Consider the following 23,613-nt stretch of genomic DNA (forward strand, 5'->3'; position numbering starts at 1 on the left):
GTGAAACAAGATCTTCATATGCGACTGTGCCGGTGTGGGGTATTTGGGCCGCGCAAAAACCCAATCAAAAGGGCTTAGTGAGAAGCCAACCACTGCTCACCAAACCGCTGATAAGAGTGACCAGATTTTCTTAGCAAGAGGGCAAGAAATAAATCGATGACGGGCCGATTCCCCACTGGTGGTGCAAAAGAAACAATTGCCATTGGAGATTCGACGCCTGGAAAGGGCTGAAGCAAGAGAAAGACCCCCAATCATCACCCTCCAAAGAAAGACCTTGCATTTGAAAGGGGTCTTGTTCAACCAGCCCTCCATCACAGTTACCTTCCACCACGACTGAGATTTACGCAATCCCCATACAGTATTAGCTTTAGTAACCAGCCATTGATGATCTTTAATCAGAAGATGATACACCTGGTTAGCTGAGGCCTTTTCCAAATTCAGCCGGCCTGCAAGGTCCCAGTCCCGCCAGGGACGATCCGAAGCAAGGGCAGGAGAGGGAACCTCTCTCTCTCTCTCTCTCTCTCTCTCTCTCTCTCGGCTAACTGATTTCTTCCAAACATTGATCACACACACAGTACCTACATAGGGAGAAGTGACAGTCCAAATAGCCCAGGAGATCAAAGCAACATATCAATCATGGAGGCAAGGATACCGGACACAGTGGTTAGACCAAAGAGAGATGAGGGAGACATGCAGGTGCCATGACCAGTACTTAGCAAAGCTGGGAGATTAGACCAGATATAACCTATCACAAGCACATGAAATTTTATTGTTGTGCTTCACATTTTGGCTTAGTCATTAATGAAATGTGCCACATGTGAGGTGCACATGTGATGTGAAGTTGGTTAAGTCACAATGATGGGCTGAGGACTCCGAGTTGTAATAAGTTATATTGGTCAGGTATTAGATGGTGTATGGTGTCAATTTTGGCACACAGCATTCATTTGGCCAATAAGTCTTGATGGTGATTCTAGGGACTAGAAATGAATCAATCAATTAATGCCAGTTCAAGGGTCAATCAAGGCAGAAGACCACTTGGGGGTCAAAATGGCCTAGCCAATTTAATTATGATTGCCACAATTTTGTATAATGAGCTATTTGGCTAGAAACATATGATACCAAACTAAATTTCTCTTCAAGCCATACATACATAGTAGAATTGACCATGCAACATAAAATGAGATCACCAAGGATCTGCTTGATTTTCATACCTGCAGGATCGGTAGCAATTTGGCCACAAATGGAACCAGACCAACTCCATAACGCCCAACCACAGAAATATCTCTGTGGAAGATACATACAGTAAGCTAAGAGTTGAAATGCAAATGCAAAAGTTTGCACCATAGCCAAATTTTTATTTTTATACTGTTGAATGCTTCATTGGCAATTACCTTAACCAGGTGCTTAAAATGAGAACTCCAATCAAGTTAAATGCCCCTAGGCCAATAACCATAACTTGGTCCCCTTGATCAGCCTTACTGCAATGACAAAAACGTCAGTATGTTGCCAAAACGCAATGCACTGTTATGGGAACTGTACTGACAAACAGGTGGATTGACTTCACTCACCAACACAACAACCAAGCAGAATAGTTTTTTATCTTTTGCAGGCAGAACCAGCCTACCTTTTCCAATTTTGATCCATAGGCATTAATTCAGAGCTGTGGCAAGTTGAAAATTTGTCCAACTCTATTGTTTGTTATAAGCTTTCCTGACCTCAAGTGATGTAAAACACAAAAAAGTTCTATTGCTTGAACCAGTGAGTTTGAGGCTCACTTTTAGAATTGAGGCTCAAGCACACACTCAATTACTATTATGTACACGTGACTCTGAAAATCACTCACTTAGATTTGTTTGACCATTCTACCATCTTTGAACATGCAGGTATCAACAAAGCACATAACTCAAGTAAGCATCTTTAAAGCACTTCCAAAGCATACATCCCTTTTTTTCTTTGGTGAAGTGATATAAGCGCTTACAAAGCTCAAAAACTTAACCTGAACTGCCAGCGCTCTTCCTTAAAGGGTTCAATATCATTAAAAGTATTTCTCTGCCTTGCCCAAAAAGCTGTTCGCTGAAGCGAGGGAAAACGGTAAATGATATTGCCCTGTGCATGCAAAAAGAGACTTGTGTTTAAAATATAGGACAGTATGCAACTAAAATACAAGTCATCCAAATGATTTAAGTAATGCAAATAAATAGCACATGATGTGGACAGCCTGGCCAAAATTTTATTATGACTCTGCTTTACAGGGTTTCAGAGTAAGATGGAAGCCTTTAAAAATTGATCAAGTACATAAACAACGATGTATCGCCATCAAGAACCCTATGTTTGAGAAAATCTGATTCATTAGCTTTTTTACTGCATCAAGATATAAGCATGCCTATCTAAAAAGTTACTTTTAATGTATCAATACTCAATAAACAAAAACTGTACTTCTAGGTTTGTAAATTTGGCCCTTTTGAAATGTGTACACAAAGAGCTTCATCCAACACAGACATCTCAGCCTTGCATCCACAAAGAATTTCTAATATGGAAGCATCAATGTTGAATTCTTACCATACTATCAACTTCTGGTTCTCCATCAAATCGAAGAAGGACCGGTAACATGAGTGATTCTAGATCCTGCTTGATCACCAAAGTTTATCATAATTAAATTTTCATCATGAGTTATGGCAAGGTGAATGATGCATGTAATTTACAACAACAAAGAACACTGTTCAAACTTCATCAAAGACTGAATTTCTTTTGTTCTAGTATGCCTCACATCACAGAAAGAAGACTGGATATCAAGTATGCAAAGACTACTAGCTAAAAGAATGCATAAACTTGGATCATAAAAAGAAACAGTTTAGTCATAACTTGTGGGTACTCGAAATTGGTGCACTTACTTTAACAGCCTTGTGGAAGCTCCATAAGCAGTACAGCTGTTCATCCATAAGAATATTTACATAGACTATTGATGTCCATATTATTGGCAAACATGCAAAGATGCCAGCTCTCAGGTCATTACAAAGAACATGTTAAGATAGCGAGAGTCACTCCCAGTGTGAGCAGCAGTGGTCACCCAGGAACTGATGGTCAGACATGGAGGGTCAATCTACACACCATAGTTTTTCCATACGTGAATCAAACATCAAATGCAAACGCATATGAAAGTATGATTTGAATCCTAGACCTAAATCATATGTGACACTAATTTGCTAACATGTTTTAACAAATTATGAGGATTAATAGATAAATGAGAGAGAGAGAGAGAGAGAGAGAGAGAGAGAGAGATCATCTTTTACTGCACTGCAGGCTTTGAAGGCACACGCACAAGCGCGTGCACACACACAGAACTTCACTATTACAGAAAAAAGAGAACTTCAGCTTTCAGCTGCGAACAGTTACAGTACAGGCTGAATACACTGCACTCTTGTTGAGGCAACAGTGTTTCCAGGCAAGCAGCTATGTTTCCTACTGTTCGTGGACTTCATGCAGGCTGAAATCAGTCAATTTTTCACTCAGCAAGAGCCATTTGCAGACTGCACACACTCACAGACCAGAAAATAGACAAAAGTGACTAGTAATCATCATTTTTAAATACAAATTCCCCAAATATTTTAGGCCCCAAAAAAAATCAAGTCTGAAATATTGATTTCAGACGGTTATTTTTCATATGTTATCAAACATCTGAAAGTTTATTCATACGAGTCTGAAAACAACTGTCATCTACACCAAGTGCCTAAAGGAATTTTCTGACAGAAGTTGATCCAGTATTATGGTCCTTATGAGTCATTGTTTATTAGGAAAGTCTTACATGCCTTGGCATTTAGATAGTCATACTAATTATTTTGATAGCACTTTGTATAAAATTTCTCCCTCAAAAGAGGCAAGCCTGGAAGATCTTTATTTCCTATGCTTATCTCATTTTTTTAATTGTGATTTTTGTCCTATTTTACCTTGTGGCTGTTAATTGCTAAGGGATTCAAAAAGCTTAGGGGATTTTCAGACGTAAGTTGATTATATTCACCTCACATGTGCAGAACTTTTTGCCTAATAGCTTGTGCAATCCAATAGAAAAGAAAAGGCTCAATTATCATAAAAGCATAGCTCAAGTAGCACAAGAGATGGACATGATTTCAGTGCACAATGCAAAAGTGTAAGCTTCAAAATTCTAGACAGGAATTATGTAATGGAACTAGGAAGATATACTAGGATTTGCACAGAGAAAACACTCAAGACTATACAAACAAGATTAAAACTTTGAACTCAAATGAGAACACAAATCAAAAAACAAAAGTAATGAATGAATGAATGCAAATGAAATGAATAAAGGAAGAGGATGTGATAAAGATGTAGGGAGCTCAAGTGGAGATTGTCCAACAGTGACCGTCTCTTGTGAGAGAGGACTGAGGGAAAGTGTCAGAGGGTGTAGTACTCCGTCAACAAATCTGAAGATGTCAAAGTAGTAGGCTGGAGCTGAGGGAGACGAAACACAGCAGCCAAGGGTCAACTGATGCAGTAGATGATGCCATGGAGCAGCTGGCACCTGAAATGCAGGCCTCCTGGAGATGAATTGCGAGTGGGCAACTGCTACAGTAGATGATGTCGATGCTGGACAGCAGTGTGGAACCTGAAAATGTAGCTCTTGAGGATGGGAGATCGCTAGTGACAGCAGCTAGATGATGACAACGGCTGCTGATAATAAACTGCAGCAGCTGGTAGCCAAAACACATGCACCACAAAAGGCTGAGAATGATGACCACTGCTCCACCTGCTGATGTTGATGCTGGGAAGCAGCCAGATGGTGGAGACCCAGCCTTGAAAGTGAGCAGATCACTGGGCAACAGCAGCTACATGTGATTATGATTAATGATCGGTATTGATTGCAAGGATTTTGATCACCATTTATGAAAATTCTATAGTTACAGTTAATGATGGTCTCAACAATGGGTCATGATGCATGTAAATGTTGATGTTATGCTGAATGTTAATTTGTATTATATAGAATGGTGAAATATCGCTAAGACGCATGATCCATATTCTATATGCATATGATGTTATATAGTTTTTTTCCATCTTGGATGCAACTCATTTCTTATGTTTTATGAAAGTCATAAACCCATGAAACTCATTTCATGCCTCCCTTTTCAAAAACCCGTGACAATTGTGGGCAAGTTGGCAGCAAAGGCAGCTTGTCCTAGATATTGGCAAGCAGTGTGCACACTCAATCCCTTTTATAGAACATGTTGCAGCCAAAAAAAATTCTCATGTCTTGTTCAAAAAGCAAAAAAGACTTTTTAAGCTGTTTGTGCAAGAAAATAATGATAATTCATCACACAAATTTTAGTAGCTCAACACCCCTCTCAGGCCCAAAAAGGGATTAAGAAGAGTAAAAAGACAGCTTAGTGGAGAACCAAACAGTACCATCCCAAAGAAACAAAGACATCGAGTGGCCAAGGGTGTCATGATGAATTGCCCAATGACATACCAAGATTGCACAGACATTGGATATCTTCCTTTACATTGCTCATGTGAATGGGCTTAGGTTTTTCTTTTTTAGTTAGTTTGCTTTGAGCTGGCTCTTTAGTTTATATGGATATCTTCTTTTAGGTTACCCATGTGAATGTGACTTAGGTTTTTCATTTTTTGTTTCTTTTTATTGAGATGGCTCTGTAGTTCATACGAAAGTAAGACCCAATAATGCACAACCACAATCAAGGGTGTTGGTGTAGTGGTATACTAGAAGTAAGGACTAAATGTAGTGTGGTAGTTGCTCACAATTCTACATGAGCGATGGGAGTACTCATAAATGCTTTGCTGCATAAAGTAAAAGGGAAACGTGCCACAGAAATGCCTTAGTTTCACATAAGAGGATGCTTACTCTTGTACTTGTACTTATTGATCGTATCCAAGGGCCCAATGTATGCACACAATGCAAATGCAAAGAACTAAAGCATAAAGGGGAATCCTCATGCAACAAGGTACCACTCGACACAATGAGTAATGAAAGGCAATGCAAAGGGAGGTACCACTGGGAAGGCATAGTAGCAAAGAAATGTGTTTCTTTGAGTTTTGAACTTACAAGATGTTTCTTGACATAAGAAACGTTTCTGTTAGTAAAAAACGTGGGGGGGGGGGGGGGTTTTTTCTTTTGATGTTTGCAGGGGAGCATGTTCTGTTGTGGGTGTGTATATAGTGGGGAGGGACTTGGGCAATGTTGAACATCATCATCATCATGAGTAATGACTTGTGAGGACTCAAGATTTTGGATGAGAGACTTACTTTTTTGGAATTCTCTTTAGTTATTGGACTCCATCAATCTAGTATCTTTTCTTGTCTTCAGAGTTAATTATTATACAACTTTAGTCTCATTTATTAGTTATTTATTAGATATTATGATTCATTCTAGATTTTGACATTTTGTCAATTTGTTTTGGAATGAGAATCATGATATTGCAACTTGACTCGGTCCATATTGTACATGGGCTATTTTCATATTTATTTCAATTTCTTTATATGATAGGCTATGTCTAGTAATGTGTGTGCATGTATGTCTCTGTGTGTAAAGAGAGACACTGAGAGAGAGAGAAAGAGAGAGAGAGAGAGAGAGAAATTCTAGTTAATGTTTGAGGTTTTGACCATAGTATTGCTTATCCTTAACTTTGACATAGGTCAATAATGGATCATGGACGTGTGACGTATTATTCTCAATTGACTCTTATGTATTATCACTCAAGCTCAATTGGCCTTTTTTGGTTTATGACTCATGAGAGAGTTCCATAGAGGTTTAAAATGTCTTTCCTAGTTAAAACTATAAAAAATCCCCACATAGAAAAACTCGCCTTTCTTATTTTACCCCCTCTTGAAAGAAATTTACAAAACATATTTCTATTGTTTCGTCTCTGACGTTTTTGGCTACTATGAGGGAAGGGATGTCAATGTCAAAGAAAGGAAGACAGTGCTAATACATGCATGTACCATGTTGAAGTAAGCAACCCCCTTTCAAACCCTAGATGTCGATATTGAAGATAGAGGAGCTGATGTCGACTCATGGTGTTGAGAACTCAATGAACAACGAAGCCTAGAGCAGCCTGACATAGAGATAGACCTCATACACCTCAAGTAACAGCTAGAAGGAGAATCAGCCATCTCAATACCTTGGATATACCTATACTCCATCTTTGAAGATGGCTCTTGTGTTGACCAATAAGCGTAGGCAGGCCCAAACTTAGCCTTGAAAGATGGATCCAATGCCATTCAATACTCAAGAATCACCAAGATAGCAGTCCTCCATAAAAATGAACCTAGTGAATGAAGAAGAAAGACCTAATACTCCCCAAGTAGTGGAGCTAGTGGCAAAATCAACCACCTAGGCAATCAAGACATGCACATACTCAATCTCAAGAGATGGCTTCCATGCTCACCAAGAGTCATAGGCATGCCCAAAACTTGCCTTGGGAGATGGCTCTCAAGCAAGTCAAGAATCCAAACACACACCACCACCTATGAAGAAAACTGCTAGGGTTTGCACTGAGGACACACAGAGTGTACGACCACGACAAAAACACAAAGAGACAGACACAAACATAGAGGGCAAAACTCAAACCCTAAACGCAAAACTCAAAAACTCAAACCCTAAACGCAAAACTCAAAACTCAAACACAAACAGAAGAAGGGAGAGAGAGAACACAACTCTGAAGTGAATGAATGATGTAAATGAATGTAAGAGTGTACAGTGTGCTCAAGGCAGAGCAATGTCAGAGTGTGATATCCACCGGAGACGGATCCCAAGTCTATGACCACCAGTCAGAGTGTAAGGAGTGCTGAATAGTGGATAGCATCAGGCTGGTCACCAAAATTCAGCAGTCTGGAGGCTGGAAACTGGTAAACGCAGTAGTGTACCACCGATCAGAGGCTGGAAACTGTGCACAGTTTACTGTAAATAGCAGGCTGAAACAGTATCTAATGTGGCTAGCGATGACTGGATGATCAGATTGCAGCAGATGATGATGTCACCAGCAGCTGACGTCAGCATGGATGAAGGCACTTGCAGCAGGAGCAAACACGGATGGAGTGGCAACAATCTCGAGGGCTGGACAGCCGTGTGGGAGGAGGCTGATGGCTGAAATCTGCACGTGGAGTGAGAAACCTGCACAGACGAAATGGGCTAAATGGGAGCAACCTGTCTATTTATAGATGTGGAAGGGCGCCCCAAAAATTAGGGTTTCCACTGAACTCTCTCGAACCACTCCACCTATTAGGGTTTTACTCTAAAATAGCATTTTTAGTGTGTTTTGGGCTTGTTGAAGGAGCTAATCAGCAAGTAATGCATGTTTTAGCTCAACACCCCCTCTCAGGCCCGAAACTGAGCCGAAAGGTTAGGCGAGTCATTGTGATATTTATTTACCCGAAGGCATCCCACCCCAAAGCAGCCAGGGCATTGAACAGGGGTGCACGTCCGCTACCCAGTGGTCTACCAAGACTACAAAGGCGATGGTTATCTTACCAAGGGAATCCAAGTAGTCACCCCAGAGAGGACAAGGCATCAGACAAAGGATGCACGTCGGCTGCCCAATGGCCTACCAAGCAAGGCGGATGGAACAACATGGAACTTTTTTTTTTAAAACAAGGGAGTGAAATTTTATGGGATGTGGCCGATTGAGTAATAGTGACCCAGAAGACGGGAGTAGGGAGGGTACACCCAACACATCACAAAACAGTACAAGCTAACCCATCCACTCAGGGTGTTGATGACGAGGAAAAATAGGTGATGAGGTATCCATGTGATAAAGGACAATGGTGGTGTGGTGACAACAGCCGCCAGTGGAAATAGCTTAGGATCCGCTCAAGTGGTGCTTTGCACAATGAAATGCAAAGTATACTACATGCTAAAGAATGCTCATGCAGCAAGTGTCACTTGGACAGTGTCCCTCATGGGAAAATTGTTCACTTGCCCAAGCGCCCTAGTACAAAGATGATGAAATCATGCAATACAAAGGGTAAGGTACAACAGGGGGAAGAAGCCGATGTCGAAGACAAAGTGTTGAAGCCTGGAGAATACTAAGAAGGGTAGAAACCCCCTCTCAACCTGGATGTAGATACCAAGGAAGGAAAAGGAGCCTGATGTCGGTCTTCATATGATGCCGAGAACCATAAGGAATGAAAGAAGATGAAGTGGAGAAAGTGGATAAACCACCCCACAAGAAGAGAAAGGTAAAAGTCACCGCCATGATAGCATCAAGAGAGATATTGCACGATCTGCCTCAGGAGGGAAAACCGCCATACTAGAAGAAGAGCAAGCACTCCAAAGATGATGAAACCATGAAAGGAATGGTGCGCATCCCCACATCTCTAGCCCAAATAGGACCAAAGCAATTTGCAAGTAAGCCCTACACTAAAAGACAAAACCCTACAAAAGAGATGAGAATCTGCAAACACAGAGGTTAGCAGTGAGATACTCCAAAGCAAAACATAACAGAAAGAAAATCTAACTCTAAATAAATGCAATGAATGTGTGAGTAAATGCAACGGAAGACAAAAAAATGAAAAAGCGAAGGACAATGAATCCTATGGGCCCAACTCTACGAGTGTGAAAAATGAATGCTAGACTGACCTAGGGTATTTGAAAGAACCTAGAGACATGCTAGTCTAAGAAGGTGGCCATCATCGCGTACGTCCAACAGCAGGGCGTTGCCAAGGAAATGCTTGACTAGGTGGGGAGGAAGGTGAGATAGATGCATAAAGTGCAACGGGATCAGAACCTGCAGACCAATCAGCCAATCCCTCAGGGGTAATGGGCTGCTGAGGCTGTACTCGAGTGTGCTGAAGGAGCAGATGAAGCAGGAGCGGAAGGAGTAGCCCCACTGGACAGTGCAATCACAGGGGTCTACTGAGGCTTTTTAGGTGGAAGACCTTGGGCCTTGGAGCAACACTCCTCGTCCACATGGCCTACTCTCTGACAGTGTGTGCAAAACCAGTTTTTCTTAGGAAGTTGTTGTCAAATAGGTCTAGATTCCTTGGTTCCATCTGAGGAAGAGGAGTCACCCTTTGATTGGCTTGCCTTCGAATCTTGCGAGTTCTTGCCACTGGTGGTTTTCCCTTCCGAAGAAGAGGCAACCAACCCCCTTTGCTCTGAATAAGGATAGAATGAGAATTTCTTGTGGATCATGCAGCCTCGCATAACGCAAGAACTGGAACTCAAACTCGTAGAAGGTTAGTAATCTAGCTTGGGAGATGATGTGTTGAATGAAATTGAAGTACTTTTCGGGCAACTTATTCAAGAAGAATGTAACCTAATCGTCATCTGACTTGAAGAGCCAGTAGTGGCGAACTCGGCAAGTAACCGCCTATATTCAGCCAACTTGACTTTCAGATCATCCCCTTCCTTAATAAAGAACTCTTGAAGCTCAAAGTCGAGATTGATGCGCCGAGTACGATCACGAGCCGCATAGCAGTTGAGAAGGTGACTCCAACGCTTTGACGCGAGCAGGAAATGCTGCAACTGAGAGTGAAACTCAGAAAGCAATCCCAACATCAGCTCAACATTGGTTGTGGCATTGCGGGCTCCTCATTGATAGATGCAGTCAGGGTAAGCTAGTCAAGGGTCCGGCATAGGCTCTAGACCAATGACGAGGTCCCAAAGACCCTCAGACTCAAGCATTTGTTGCATGAAATTAGACCAAATGGTGAAATTTGACCCGTTAAAACGTGTTTTTATCCGTGAAGGCATTCTTGGCCGTTGCAACAAGAGTGGAAGTGCTCGGAGATGGATAGTGTGAAAAAGTGTAGTGGGGGTAGGATGGGGGAGTGGAGTACACTTGGAAATGGACCCTAGAGTACCCACCACCCATGCGGATAGTGTGCAAGGTGGATCTATAGGTAGCGATGGGCTAACTAGACATGAGCACGGTAGCCACATTAGGAACCCAAGGAGGTGGAATGGGAACACGGGGAGCAGAAGATGGGAATCCCTGCATAGGTGTAACCCAAGGAGAGTGTGAAGACGCACCATAAGCTGAGGATGGAAACCCCTGCGTATGAGTGGTCATGTGAGATATGAAGCTAGGGATAGTGAGGGGAACGCCCATCACAGTCAACCCAAGAGTTATGGGTGTGCTTCTTTGCTGAAAGATAAGAGGCACTATGTTAAAGGGTGGCACTCCCCCTAACGAAGTACCGTGGTGCAAAGAGATAGAGAATGGGATGGAGAAGGAAAATGTGCTAGGAGCGGAGATGGAAGATCCAACCCCTAGGATATGTGATGCAGATGTGGAGTGTAATCCAAGGCTTTGGAAAGATTATGAGAGGTGATCAAAGTGTAATATAGAAGAGGGTAGGATGGGAGGCAAGAGAGAAGTGTGTGTGATATACTGAAATGAAATAGAAGCTGTAGATGTACCTGAATTATGTCTGCTCCGTGAGCCCCCTCTATTAAAGTTCACATACGCAAAGCCATCCGAATGATGTACCTCAAAAGAAGAAATAGGCGAGGGTTTTGATCCATGCAACAGAAAAGAATTGTACAAACTTGACATTAGACCTAGGTGAGATGATGAAGATGGATCGCCAAACGTTCTGAATGCTGTATGTTCTCCATGATCAAAGAGATGGCCAGCCTCACCAACCGGTCCAAATGTGGTAGCAAAACTGGTGGGAGGGGTGTAAACATCACCGTACTTGTTGCGATAGTACTCCTCAAAGTCCTCCTCTGTCATATTAGTAAAATATGGAATAGGAGGAGAAGAAGGTGAAGGTGAAAGTGGAGTGTCGTCCTCCTCACCGAGTCCATAATGCTGTCTCAAGGCCTCCAATGATGGAAAAGCCTAATAAGACATCATAGGAACTGGAGAAGAAGATATCTGGGACATTGTGATTCAGTTACGAGTCATATTGTGAGCCTTGCACAAAGACTAGCTCTCCACAATATCCGCAGGATACTCTTTACAAGAGCACTGGCTCCGATACCATGTGAAGAAAATTGCATGGGGTTTGCAGTGAGGACACACAGAGTGTACGACCACGACAGAAACACAAAGAAACAGACACAAACATAGAGGGTAAAACTCAAACCCTAAACACAAAACTCAAAAACTCAAACCCTAAACGCAAAACTCAAAACTCAAACACAGAAACTCAAACACAAACAAAAGGGAGAGAGAGAACACAACTCTGAAGTGAATGAATGCTGTAAATGAATATAAGAGTATACAGTGTGCTCAAGGGCAGAGCAATGTTGGAGTGTGACATCCACCGGAGACGGATCCCAAGTCTGTGACCACCAGTCGGAGTGTAGGAGTGCTGAATAGTGAATGGCAACAGGCTGGTCACCAAAATGCAGCAGTCTGGAGGCTAGAAACTGGTAAACGCAGCAGTGTACCACCAATCAGAGGCTGGAAACTGTGCACAGTCTGCTGTAAACAGCAGGCTGAAAAAGTGTCTGATGTGGCTGGCGATGACTAGATGATCAAATCCTAGCAAATGATGATGTCGCCAGCAGCTGACTTCAGCATAGATGAAGGCGCCAGCAGCAAGAGCAAACACGGATGGAGTGGCAGCAGTCTCAAGGGCTGGACAGCCACGTGGGAGGAGGCTGATGGCTGAAATCTGCATGTGGAGTGAGAAACCTGCACAGACGAAATGGGCTGAATGGGGGCAACCTATCTATTTATAGATGTGGAAGGGCGCCGGAAGAATTAGGGTTTCCATTGAACTCTCTCGAACCGCTCTTCGTTTTAGGGTTTTACTCTAAAATAGCATTTTTAGTGTGTTTTGGGGTTGTTTAAGAGGCTAATCAGCAAGTAATGCATATTTTAGCTTAACACCACCAAGGTAGCCATCCATTTGGAACAAAACTAAAAACTAATCGAGTAATATCTAGGAATCCTAGAAATGCCTAGCCATGGATAATAACTAAATCAATCACATAAGCCATAAAACATTGACCAAAGAGAAGATCCAAAAGGCACTCTGCTAGTGTACGCCACTAATGAACATGGATACCAAGCATAGTACGGGGGAGTTTCAAAAACTAAGGAAACAAAAATGGAAAAAATCGGAGTTTCGAGCAGCTTTGGAAATGAGGGGAGGAGTTTTAGATTTTATCCCCAAAAGAAATACATCAGTATCCAAATATATCAATACCCATAGTAATATCTACCCAGATTTCACTCAAAACTTCAAGTCCTCATGTCACATGATTAAATTCATGAAGTTTGAAGTTGAACATGTTACAACTTATATCAAACATCATACATGATCATTACATGATTGCAAAACATAAAATACTTATTATTGACTTACAAGTTAAGACTCAAAACAACAAAATGCAATCCTCTCTTCTCTACACAACTTTGATGTGTCCTTGGACATAGCTTGAGCACATGGTATCAAACCTCTCTTTCTTTTAAGGGAGGTTTGTAAGATGGTGAGAAAGAGATTGAGCACGTGCTCAAGCCCGTATCAACTCTCTCTCTTTTTTTTTTCGTAAAATCAACTCTCTCTCTCTCTCTCTCTCTCTCTCTCTCTCTCTCTCTCTCTCTCTCTCTGTGTGTGTGTGTGTGACTTAGAATTTTGAATGAGAACAATGCCTCCACTCTTAACTAAAGACTAATTTTCAAAACAACAAGATGAATTATGAGTCATGACTCATGAATCATCTAGAGACTAATATCATGAATTATGAGTTGTGACTCATGAATCATCGAAAGACTAAATTGTAAGTATTAAGAAGAAAGGAAGAATGGAAGAAGAAGAAGGATAGAAAGAAGGAAGCAAAAAGAAGGAAGAAGAAAGAAGGAAGGAAGTCATGAGCAAGCAAGAGAAGGGGATGAGCAAGAAACAAGGATACTATGATACCAAGGGGTGGAGAATCTATGTGACTGCCCTAGGGATAACGGCCTCTCAACCTCCATAAACTAACACTATCATTGCTGAATGGGATGACATTGTTTTTGGAATAAGTGATGGATTGAGTTTTGGTGTGGGTAGAATGCCCTTAGATGTTGACTATTTGATTTTGATGCATCCTAAGACCCTTGGCCTTCGAGCAACATTGTCATCTACATGGTTGGTTTCTAGTAAAATGTACAATGCCTATTCTTTTTAGGCAATGATACTAAAGAGATCTTTGTCTAGATGGGTCTTAACCACTCCTGGTCTGTGTTTAAGATTAATTAGGACGGTGGGACTAGTTCTAAATGTGTACACCATTGCTTTCTACTCCCTATTTCTTTCAATGAAGAAGGTGACTAATCAACACAAGAGGGGGTCCTTATTTTTGAGCAACTGGGGAGGGTGGTGCAATCCTTGAGGATGATGTCCCATACAAATGAACCAGAGGAAGTGTGACTCACTTGCAAGTAGGTGGGTGGTGTGGGGTGCATGAGCAGCATTACCAAACAACAAGTCACCAAGGTACATATCTAGGTAGCTAAAAATGGCCTAAAGCTTGTGTATGGATCATTAACAATGTATCCTAAAATTGGATACCCTATGGTGCACCTAAAATGAAGGCTCCAATGTAATGTAGAAGACCTAAACATGTACTTGAATGGGGAGGGAAGGGCAAGAGTAGAGAACATGAAGCACTAAACTTATGTTCAAATAAAATAGAAGAGTACTACTTCTAATCAAAGAGCTTTCTCCATATCCCTATGGATATGGATCTAAATCTCAGCAGTGATCTATAGCCAGTTCCTATGCAACAAAAGAAGCAAGATAAACAAAATCAAGATCACATAAGAATGAATTGTATGAACCTACCACCTAGCTTGACTAAGATGAAGACTTTGAACTTCTGACATACCTTAACTAGATTGTCTTTCCTCAACTCAAAGGTGATCAGTCTCATCAGTAGAGCAAAGTGCTTCAACTAAGATGCACCTTGTGAAGACTAAGATCAAGACTTTGAACTTCTGACATACCTTAGCTAGATTGTCTTTCCTCAACTCAAAGGTGATCAATCTCATCAGCAGCAGAGTGCTTCAACTAAGATGCACCTCGTGAAGAAGGAATCTGAAAAGAGGAAGAGTTGAGCTTCAGTGAATGGTCTTTCATCAACTCAACAGTGATCAGTCTCATCAGCAGTAGAGTGCTTCGACTAAGATGCACCTTGTGAAGAAGGAATCTGAAAAGAGGAAGAGTTGGGCTTCAATGAATGGTCCCTAGATGAAAGATAAGTGAATAAAAATGGATAGTTGTGCTCCACATAGAGACCGCAATGTCCCATCATGACCTTCAATGAAAGAGTAGGGTGAAAAGATACCAGAGCATTATCCCATGGCCTTCAATAAAGGAGCAGCCTGAAAAGACACCAAAGGATCCTAAGATGAGAGTGATAATGAAAATGAAGAGGTGTCTACTGAATGAATTGGGCCACAAGGGATAAAAAGAGGTGTCCACTCTAAGTCCCCTTTATAGAACATGTTGGAGCCACCAAAAGTCTCATGTCCCACTCAAAAATCAAAAATGCATTTTCGGATTGTTTAATAAGCCTTAAAAATGCCATAACAATATGATAATTTAAAAGCAAAACTCAGTAGCTCAACACAGCGAACATAGAAAACAATGCAGCTAATAAGAAAGCACCTTATTTTCTATACTACCTATAGGAATTATTGATGCTCATAGACTTGTGTGGCACATCTACCACATGGCTTTGATTGTGAACTTAGACAAGACCACAAAAGATAATAAGAGGAAAGTAACGATACAGATGAAGGAGCTCAAGGAGTGGAGACTGTCCAACAATCTATCTCCCATGTGAGTGGACTAAGGGAGTGTGTCTTGAGAGTGTTTGAGAGTGTCGTCCTCGAAGAATGAATCCCAAGTGTAGAAAACCACCAATGATGAAAGAAAATCTGATGTAGAGAGCTCGGGACAGCAGGGCAGCAAGCCTTATGTAAAAACACAGCATCTCTAAGACTACAACAAACTGCACGCAGCAATGTACAGCTTGGCAACAGTTCCTAATGATGTTTGTAGCAGCTGGCAGCCAAAACGCAGCAACCACAAAGGGCTGAGAGTGCATGCGACTACTCCAAATGCTGATGACAATGCTGGGCAGCAACCGGAAGACACAAATGCAGTTGTCTAGTGATGTGAGATGGCTCACAATAGAAGCTAATGATGGAGAGTGCTAGCAGCAAAACTCCAAGCTGGTGGGAGACCTCCAAGGGCAAGAAGGCACTGTGAAGAAAATACCCTAATACAAAAACGCAAATAACACCGTATGACAAAGCATAGACTGATAGAAGAACACGGTTAGGGTTAGGGTTAGGGTATCTCAAAGACAATGAATATAGAGAATGAATGAAATGATATGACTATTGAATATACAATGCTCATGCAGCAAACACACTATGCAATGAATTAATACTACCTCGAACTCTTGTATCTCAAGGATCAGAGCAAGGGTAATGAGCTAGAGAGTATGTCATACTCCAAACGGATCCCGAATTGCAGCAAGGCAACCTCCAAATGTACAATACTAGCAAATGCAGCCAAGGAAGGCTCGATCTAATGCAGACAGCAAAGCAGGAGAGAGAAAGACTAAAAAAGCGGTGAGAAGAGAGAAAACAGCAAACACAAGCTGAGAATATGATGGCGACAACTGAAGGAGAGAGAAAATTTGCACGGCAACAGCTGGTGGGGCCTGCAAATATTGCATTATGCTAACATGGCATGTTGTGCAACAGCTAGATGAGGGACAACAATAGTCAGCTAGCTGAAAACAACAGCAAACTGATGACGGAGGGCTGAAAACAGGTGCCAAATGAGTGAAGACTGCAATGGACAGCTTGGACTGCAATGTCCTCCGTGAAAGGGATATGGGTAGAAAGTTGAAAACACTAAAAACGCGGGTGAGAAGAGAGAAAACAATGAACACAGCTGAGGAGAGAGAAAACAGCAACGATTGGCTGAGGAGAGAGAAAACAACAAACACGGGTTGAGGAGATGATGGCGACAACTAGAGGAGAGAAAATCTACAGGACGGCAGCTGGGGCCTGCAAACACAGCATTATGCTGACGTGGCAGACTGCACAACAGTTGGATGACGAACAGCAGCAATCGCGTGGCTGGAAACAGTAACAAACTAATGACAGAGGGCTGGAAACAAGCACCAAATGAGTGAAGACAGCAATGGACAGCTTGGACTGCGATCTCCTCCATGAGAATAGGATACGGGCAGTAAGCTGAAAACACCTGAAACCTCGCAAAAACGAGATTAGGGCTGAATGGAGGGTAGCATATCTATTTATAGAAATTTTGGGCCCTCCTAAGTGGATTTGTGCTTATGGGATACAAACACTCTCTAGGCATGCATTTTTTTTAAAATAAGCAAGGTTTCTTCCTTAATTAAGCATGTTTTGGGGCTATTTAAGTGAAGATAATGCATTTTCAGCTCAACATCCCCTCTCAGGCCCAACAACAATGCCACAAGAAGTAGGCCAACCAAGCCCTTTTTTTTCCTTTATCTTTTAACCCAAGACGTCCCATCCCAAAGCAGCTAGAGCATCGGACAAAGGGTGCACGTCGGCTGCCCAGTGGCCTACTAAGACTACAAAGGTGATGGTTATCTTACCAAAGGAGCCTAAGTGATCACCCCAGATAGGCCAAGGCATTGGACAAAGGTTGCTCATCGGCTACCCAATAGCCTACCAAGTCCTACAAAGGAGGATGGAATTAGCTATGGACGGTTTTTTTTTTTGGCTTTGTAGTTTTGATAGATTTAACATTAAGTGAGGGTTTCAAATCACGATTCATTCTATTGAGTATCCGTGCCCCAAACGGGAGATTGATAAGGGATGGTCACAAACCCAAGACCTTCACAAAACAAGCTGACTATCCCTACCATTACTAGTCGCAGGCTGGCTGACCCTGGAGATGATGTATAGCAAGCTGAACAGTAGTCTGGGACAGTTTGGAGCAATCGCCAGCAACTGAGAGCTGTCGCCTACAGCAATGGACAGGCTGAAGATGATGTGGCTACAGGTGATGATGGCATGACAGCAGATGGAGGCGGGCTGCAGGCTGGAAACTGGGCGCCAACAGCAGCACAGGATGTGTGGGCTGGTGTTAACCTGCAAACAAGGATGATTGCTAAATGGGGGCAGCCTGTCTATTTATAGATGTGAAAGGGCGCCCCAAAAATTAGGATTTTCACTCAACTTTCTCGAACCGCTCCCCGTTATAGGGTTTCCACTGAACTCTCTCGAACCGCTCCCCGTTTTAGGGTTTTACTCTAAAAGAGCATTTTTAGAGTGTTTTGGGGCTGTTTAAGAGGCTAATCAGCAAGTAATGTATATTTTAGCTCAACACCCCCTCTCAAGCCCAAAACTGAGCCAAAAAGTTATTCCAAAAATTGTGATATTAATGTACCCCAAGGCATCAGACAAAGGGTGCATGTCGGCTGCCCAGTGGCCTACCAAGACTACAGAGGCGATGATTATCTTACTAAGGGAATCCAAGTAGTCACCCCAGAGAGGACAGGGCATCAGACAAAGGGTGCACGTTGGCTGCCCAGTTTAGTGGCCTACCAAGCCCTACAAAGGCTGATGGAACTACATGGAACTTTTGTGTGTTTTTTTTTTTAAATAAGTGTGGTAAATTTTATGGGATGCGGCCAATTGAGGAATAGACCCAAAAGAGGGAAGTAAGGAGGGTACACCCAACACATCACAAAACACTACAAGCTAACCCAGCCACTCACAAGGAAAAATAGGTGATGAGGTATCCATGTGATGAAGAAGAATGGTGGTGTGGTAACAACAGCCGCCGATGGAAACAGCTTAAGATCCACTCAAGTGGTGCTCTACACAATGAGATGCAAAGTATGCTACATGCTGAAGAATGCTCATGCAGCAGGTGTCACTTGGACAGTGTCCCTCATGGGAAAATTGTTCACTTGCCCAAGCGCGCTAGTACAAAGATAATGAAATCATGCAATGCAAAGGGTAAGGTACAACAAGGGAAAGAAGCCGACGTCAAAGACAAAGTGCTGAAGCATGTAGAATACCAAGAAGGGTAGGAACCCCCTCTCAACCTAGATGTAGATGCTAAAGAAGGAAAAGGAGTCTAATGTCAGTCTTCGTGTGGTGCCGAGAACCATAAGGAATGAAGAGGAGGAGGAAGCATCCCAGCTCGAAGAGCTAGGTAGAAGTCACCGCCATGATAGCATCAAGAGAGATGCTATAGGATCCGCCTCGGGAGGGGAAGCCTCCATGCTGGTAGAAGAGAAAAACTCCAAGGATGATGAAACCATGAAGGAACAGCGCACATCCCAAGTCTCCAGCCCAGGTAGAATTGGGTAAACTTGCATATTAGCCCTACACTGAAAACAAAACCTGCAAAGGAGATCAAAGTCTGCAATCACAGAGGTCAATAGTGAGATGCTCAAAAACAAAACAAAACTAAAATGGAAAGCTAACTGAAGGAACAAGTGCAAAGATGCAAATGTGTATGTGTGTGTGAGTAAATGCAACGGAAGACTTAAAATGTAGAGACAAAAATCCTATGGGCCCGACTCTAAGAGTGCAAAAAATGAATGCTAGACTGACCTAGGGTATCCGAAAGGACCTAGAGACATGCTAGTCTAAGAAGGTGGCCAGCATCGCGTACGTCCAGTAGCAGGGCTCTGCCAAGGGAACGCCTGACGAGGTAGGGAGAAAGATGAGATAGATGCATGAAGTACAACGGGATCGGAACTTGCAGACCAATCAACCAATCCTTCAAGAGTAGAGAAGGATGGTCGCTAAGGCTGTCCAGGTGCCACATGTCCAACAGTCACTATGGGGGCTGGAGGAGCAGATGAAGCAGCAGCGGAAGGCATAGCCCCACCGGACTGTGAATTCGCAGTGGTCTGCTGAGGCTTTTTAGGTGGAAGACCTTGGGCCTTGGAGCGACACTCCTCGTCCACATGGCCTGCTCTCTGGCAATATGTGCAAAACCGGTTTTTCTTAGGGAGTTGCTGCCAAATAGGTCTTGATTCTTTGGTTCCATCAGAAAAAGAGGAGTCACCCTTTGATTGGCTTGCCTTCGCATCTAGCGAGTTCTTGCCACTGGTGGTTTTCCCTCCCGAAGAAGAAGCAACCAACCCTCTCTGCTCTGAATAAGGCTGTGATGAGGATTTCTTGTGGACTTGATCATGCAGCCTTGCGTAACGCAAAAACTGGCACTCAAACTCGTAGAAGGTTAGCAATTGAGGTTGGGAGATGATGTGTTGAATGAAATTGAAGTATTTTACGGGCAACTTATTCAAGAAGAATATAACCTGATCGTTATCTGACTTTGGAGAGCCAGTAGTGGCGAACTGAGCTGCCTATAGTCAGCCAGCTTGACTTTCAAATCATCCCGTTCCTTAAGAGAAAACTCTTGAAGCTCAAAGTCAAGATTAATGCGCCGAGTACGATCACGAGCTACATAGTGGTCGAGAAGGTGACTCCAATGCTTTGACGCGAGCAAGAAGTGTTGCAACTGAGAGTGAAACTCAGGAAGCAATCCTTGCATCAGCTCAACATTGATTGTAGCATTACAGACTCTCCATTGATGGATGTAGTCAGGGTGAGCTAGTCGAGGGTCCGGCATAGGCTCTAGACCAATGACGAGGTCCCAAAGACCCTGAGACTCAAGCACTTGTTGCATGAAATTCGACTAAGTAGTAAAATTTGACTCGTTAAAACGTGTCTTATCCGTGAAGGCATTCTTGGCCGTTGCAACAAGTGGTAGTACTCGGAGATGGATAGTGTGAAAAAGTGTAGTGGGGGTAGGATGGGGGAGTGGAGTACACTTGGGAATGGGCCCCAGAGTGCCCACCAGGCATGCAAATAGTGTGCAAGGTGGATCCATAGTTAGGGATGGGTTGACTAGGCATGGGCATGGTAGCCACATGAGGAACCCAAGGAGGTGGGACAGGAACACGGTGAGCAGAAGATGGGAATCCTTACGTAGGTGTAACCCTAGGTGTAGCATTCTCCCTAATGAAGTACCATGGTGCAAAGAGGTAGAGAATGGGGTGGAGAAGGAAAAGGTGCTAGGAGCGGAGATGGTAGATCCAACCCCTAGGGTGTGTGATACAGATGTGGAGTGTAATCCAAGATTTTAGAAAGATGATAAGAGATGATCAAGGTGTGATATAGAAGAGGGTGGAATGAGAGGGAAGTGAAGTGTGTGGAATATGCTCAAATGAAACAAAAGCTGTAGATGTACCTGAATTTCGTCTGCTTCGTGAGCCCCCTCTTTTGAAGTTCACATACGCAAAGCCATCCGGATCCTGTACCTCAAAAGAAGAAACAGGCGAGGGATTTGATTCATGCAACACAAAAGAATTGTACAAACCTGACAATGGACCTGGCGGAGATGATGAAGATGAATCGACAAACGTTCCGAATGCCGTATGTCCTCCATGATCGGAGAGGTGGCCAGCCTCACCAACCGGTCTTGTTGTGATAGTACTCCTCAAAGTCCTCTGTCATGTTAGTGAAATCTAGTGAAGGTGGAGTGTCATCCTCCTCACCGAGTCCATAATGTCGTCTCAGGGCCTCCAATGATGGAGAAGCCTGATAAGACATCATAGGAACTGGAGAAGAAGGTGTTTGGGACATTGTGATTTGGTTACGAGTCGTATTGTGTGCCTTGCACAAAGACTAGCTCTCAACAATATCCGCAGGATACTCTTTACAAGAGCACCGGCTCTAATACCATGTTAAGAAGACTCCTAGGGTTTGCACTAAGGACACACAGAGTGTACGACCACGACAGAAACACAAAGACACACACACAAACACAGAGGGCAAAACTCAAACCCTAAACGCAAAACTCAAAACTCAAACACAAACAGAAGAAGGGAGAGAGGGAACACAACTCTGAAGTGAATGAATGCTGTAAATGAATGTAAGAGTGTACAGTGTGCTCATGGGCAGAGCAATGTCGGAGTGTGACGTCCACTGAAGACAGATCCCAAGTCCATGACCACCAGTCGGAATATAGGAGTGCTGAATAGTAAATGGCAGTAGGCTGGTCACCAAAACGAGCAGTCTGGAGGCTGGAAACTGGTAAACGCAGCAATGTACCACCGATCAGGGTTTGGAAACTGTGCACAGTCTACTGTAAACAGCAGGCTGAAACAATGTCTGAGAGTGTCAGGGCCTGCAATGCTGAAAACGCAGGCTGGCTGACCCTGGAGATGATGGACAGCAAGCTGAACAACAGTCTGGTACAGTTTGGAGCAGTTGCCAGCAGCTGAGAGCTGTCGCCTACAGCAATGGACAGGCTGAAGATGATGTGGCTGCAGTCAATGATGGCTGGACAGCATATGGAGGCAGGATGCATGCTAGAAACTGGGCGCCAACAGCAGCAGAGGGTGTGTGGGCTGGTGTAACCTCCAAACAAGGATGATTGCTAAATGGGGGCAGCCTGTCTATTTATAGATGTGGAAGGGCGCCCCAAAAATTAGGGTTTTCACTTAACTTTCTCGAACCGCTCCCCGTTTTAGGGTTTCCACTGAACTCTCTTGATCCGCTCCCTGTTTTAGGGTTTTACTCTAAAAGAGCATTTTTAGTGTGTTTTGGGGCTGTTTAAGAGGTTAATCAGCAAGTAATGCATATTTTAGCTCAACAACATTTACTTAACCATGTGATTAAAAATTAATCCACATGTTAAGTGAGGTTTCAAGAATACATGTCCTTGTAACAACACTCCTTAAAATTCTTGCAATCGTCCTCGATTGCATTGCTAGATGCATCAAAAGAAAAATAGTGGATTGGAATTTCCAAAAGGCATCATAGTTAACATAACATTGCGCATTGTTGCTCGACCATTCCATATGCCCAACACATGGAGAAAATTACCAATCAATCATAACATAACATAAGACTCACAAAGAATCTCAATAACATTGCGAGATTCTCATGTGACATGTCTATTTCTCATAAGCTCTACTCATCTGGCAAAACCAAACCATAGCATAGCATAACCAAGCATAAACCATAGCTAAAATATCAATAGCATCATAACATATGTTGTTGTCTATGGAACCACATGTAAACCATTGAAAATTGAGCATAATCTGATCATAAACTTATCACTTACTGATCTGAGAATTGATCACAAACTATTGCAAATGTAACCCCAAACTGATCACCAATGTCCGGGTGAAACTCATACTCATCTACATATATCTCACAGTGACTAGTACACTAAGTAATAACCTCATGACAAACATACTATCAGCGCAATACCTTGGATGCATACTAAATACATCCAAGATCCACTACATACAAGAGTTTTCCATAACTGGAGGAGTGGAAGTACTACCTCCCCCTTGAGCATTAGGCAATATTTCGGACCCTTGCTCTCCTGGCACTATCTTGTTGTAAGCAAGCTCCAACCAAGGGCAAATATTGCTTCCACAGTGTCTTGCGGTCTAAAACATAGCACCTCAAAAGATCTAACACTATGGAATTTGCTTCCTCAGACTGACCATCTGTCTGCAGATGGAAGGATGATGAGAATTTCAACATGGTACCCATATTTTCAAACAACCCCTTTCAAAATAGACATGTCATCCAAGGGTCTCGATCACTAATTATAAACTCTGGCATACCATGATACTTAAAGATGTGCTGCAAA

At 42.8% G+C, this 23,613-nt stretch overlaps 1 protein-coding gene across 1 annotated transcript in view; it reads right to left on the minus strand.

Annotated features, from left to right (window-relative positions):
* The window catches only part of LOC148016278 (Iron-sulfur cluster biosynthesis family protein), a 123,983-nt gene that overhangs the window by 45,774 nt on the left and 54,596 nt on the right, over window positions 1–23,613 (minus strand). The window contains exons 8-11 of the mRNA XM_087664763.1: window positions 2,560–2,625; window positions 1,997–2,106; window positions 1,392–1,478; window positions 1,212–1,284 (exon numbers count right to left, since the gene is read on the minus strand). Of these exons, the coding sequence (XP_087520889.1) occupies window positions 1,212–1,284; window positions 1,392–1,478; window positions 1,997–2,106; window positions 2,560–2,625 (336 nt within the window). The remainder of the gene's footprint in view (window positions 1–1,211; window positions 1,285–1,391; window positions 1,479–1,996; window positions 2,107–2,559; window positions 2,626–23,613) is intronic.

The sequence above is a fragment of the Lygodium microphyllum genome, chromosome 23 (genome assembly GCF_053477565.2).
Source record: "Lygodium microphyllum isolate KBCC chromosome 23, Lygodium_microphyllum_v1.1.10, whole genome shotgun sequence".
NCBI classification, from domain to species: Eukaryota; Viridiplantae; Streptophyta; class Polypodiopsida; order Schizaeales; family Lygodiaceae; genus Lygodium; species Lygodium microphyllum.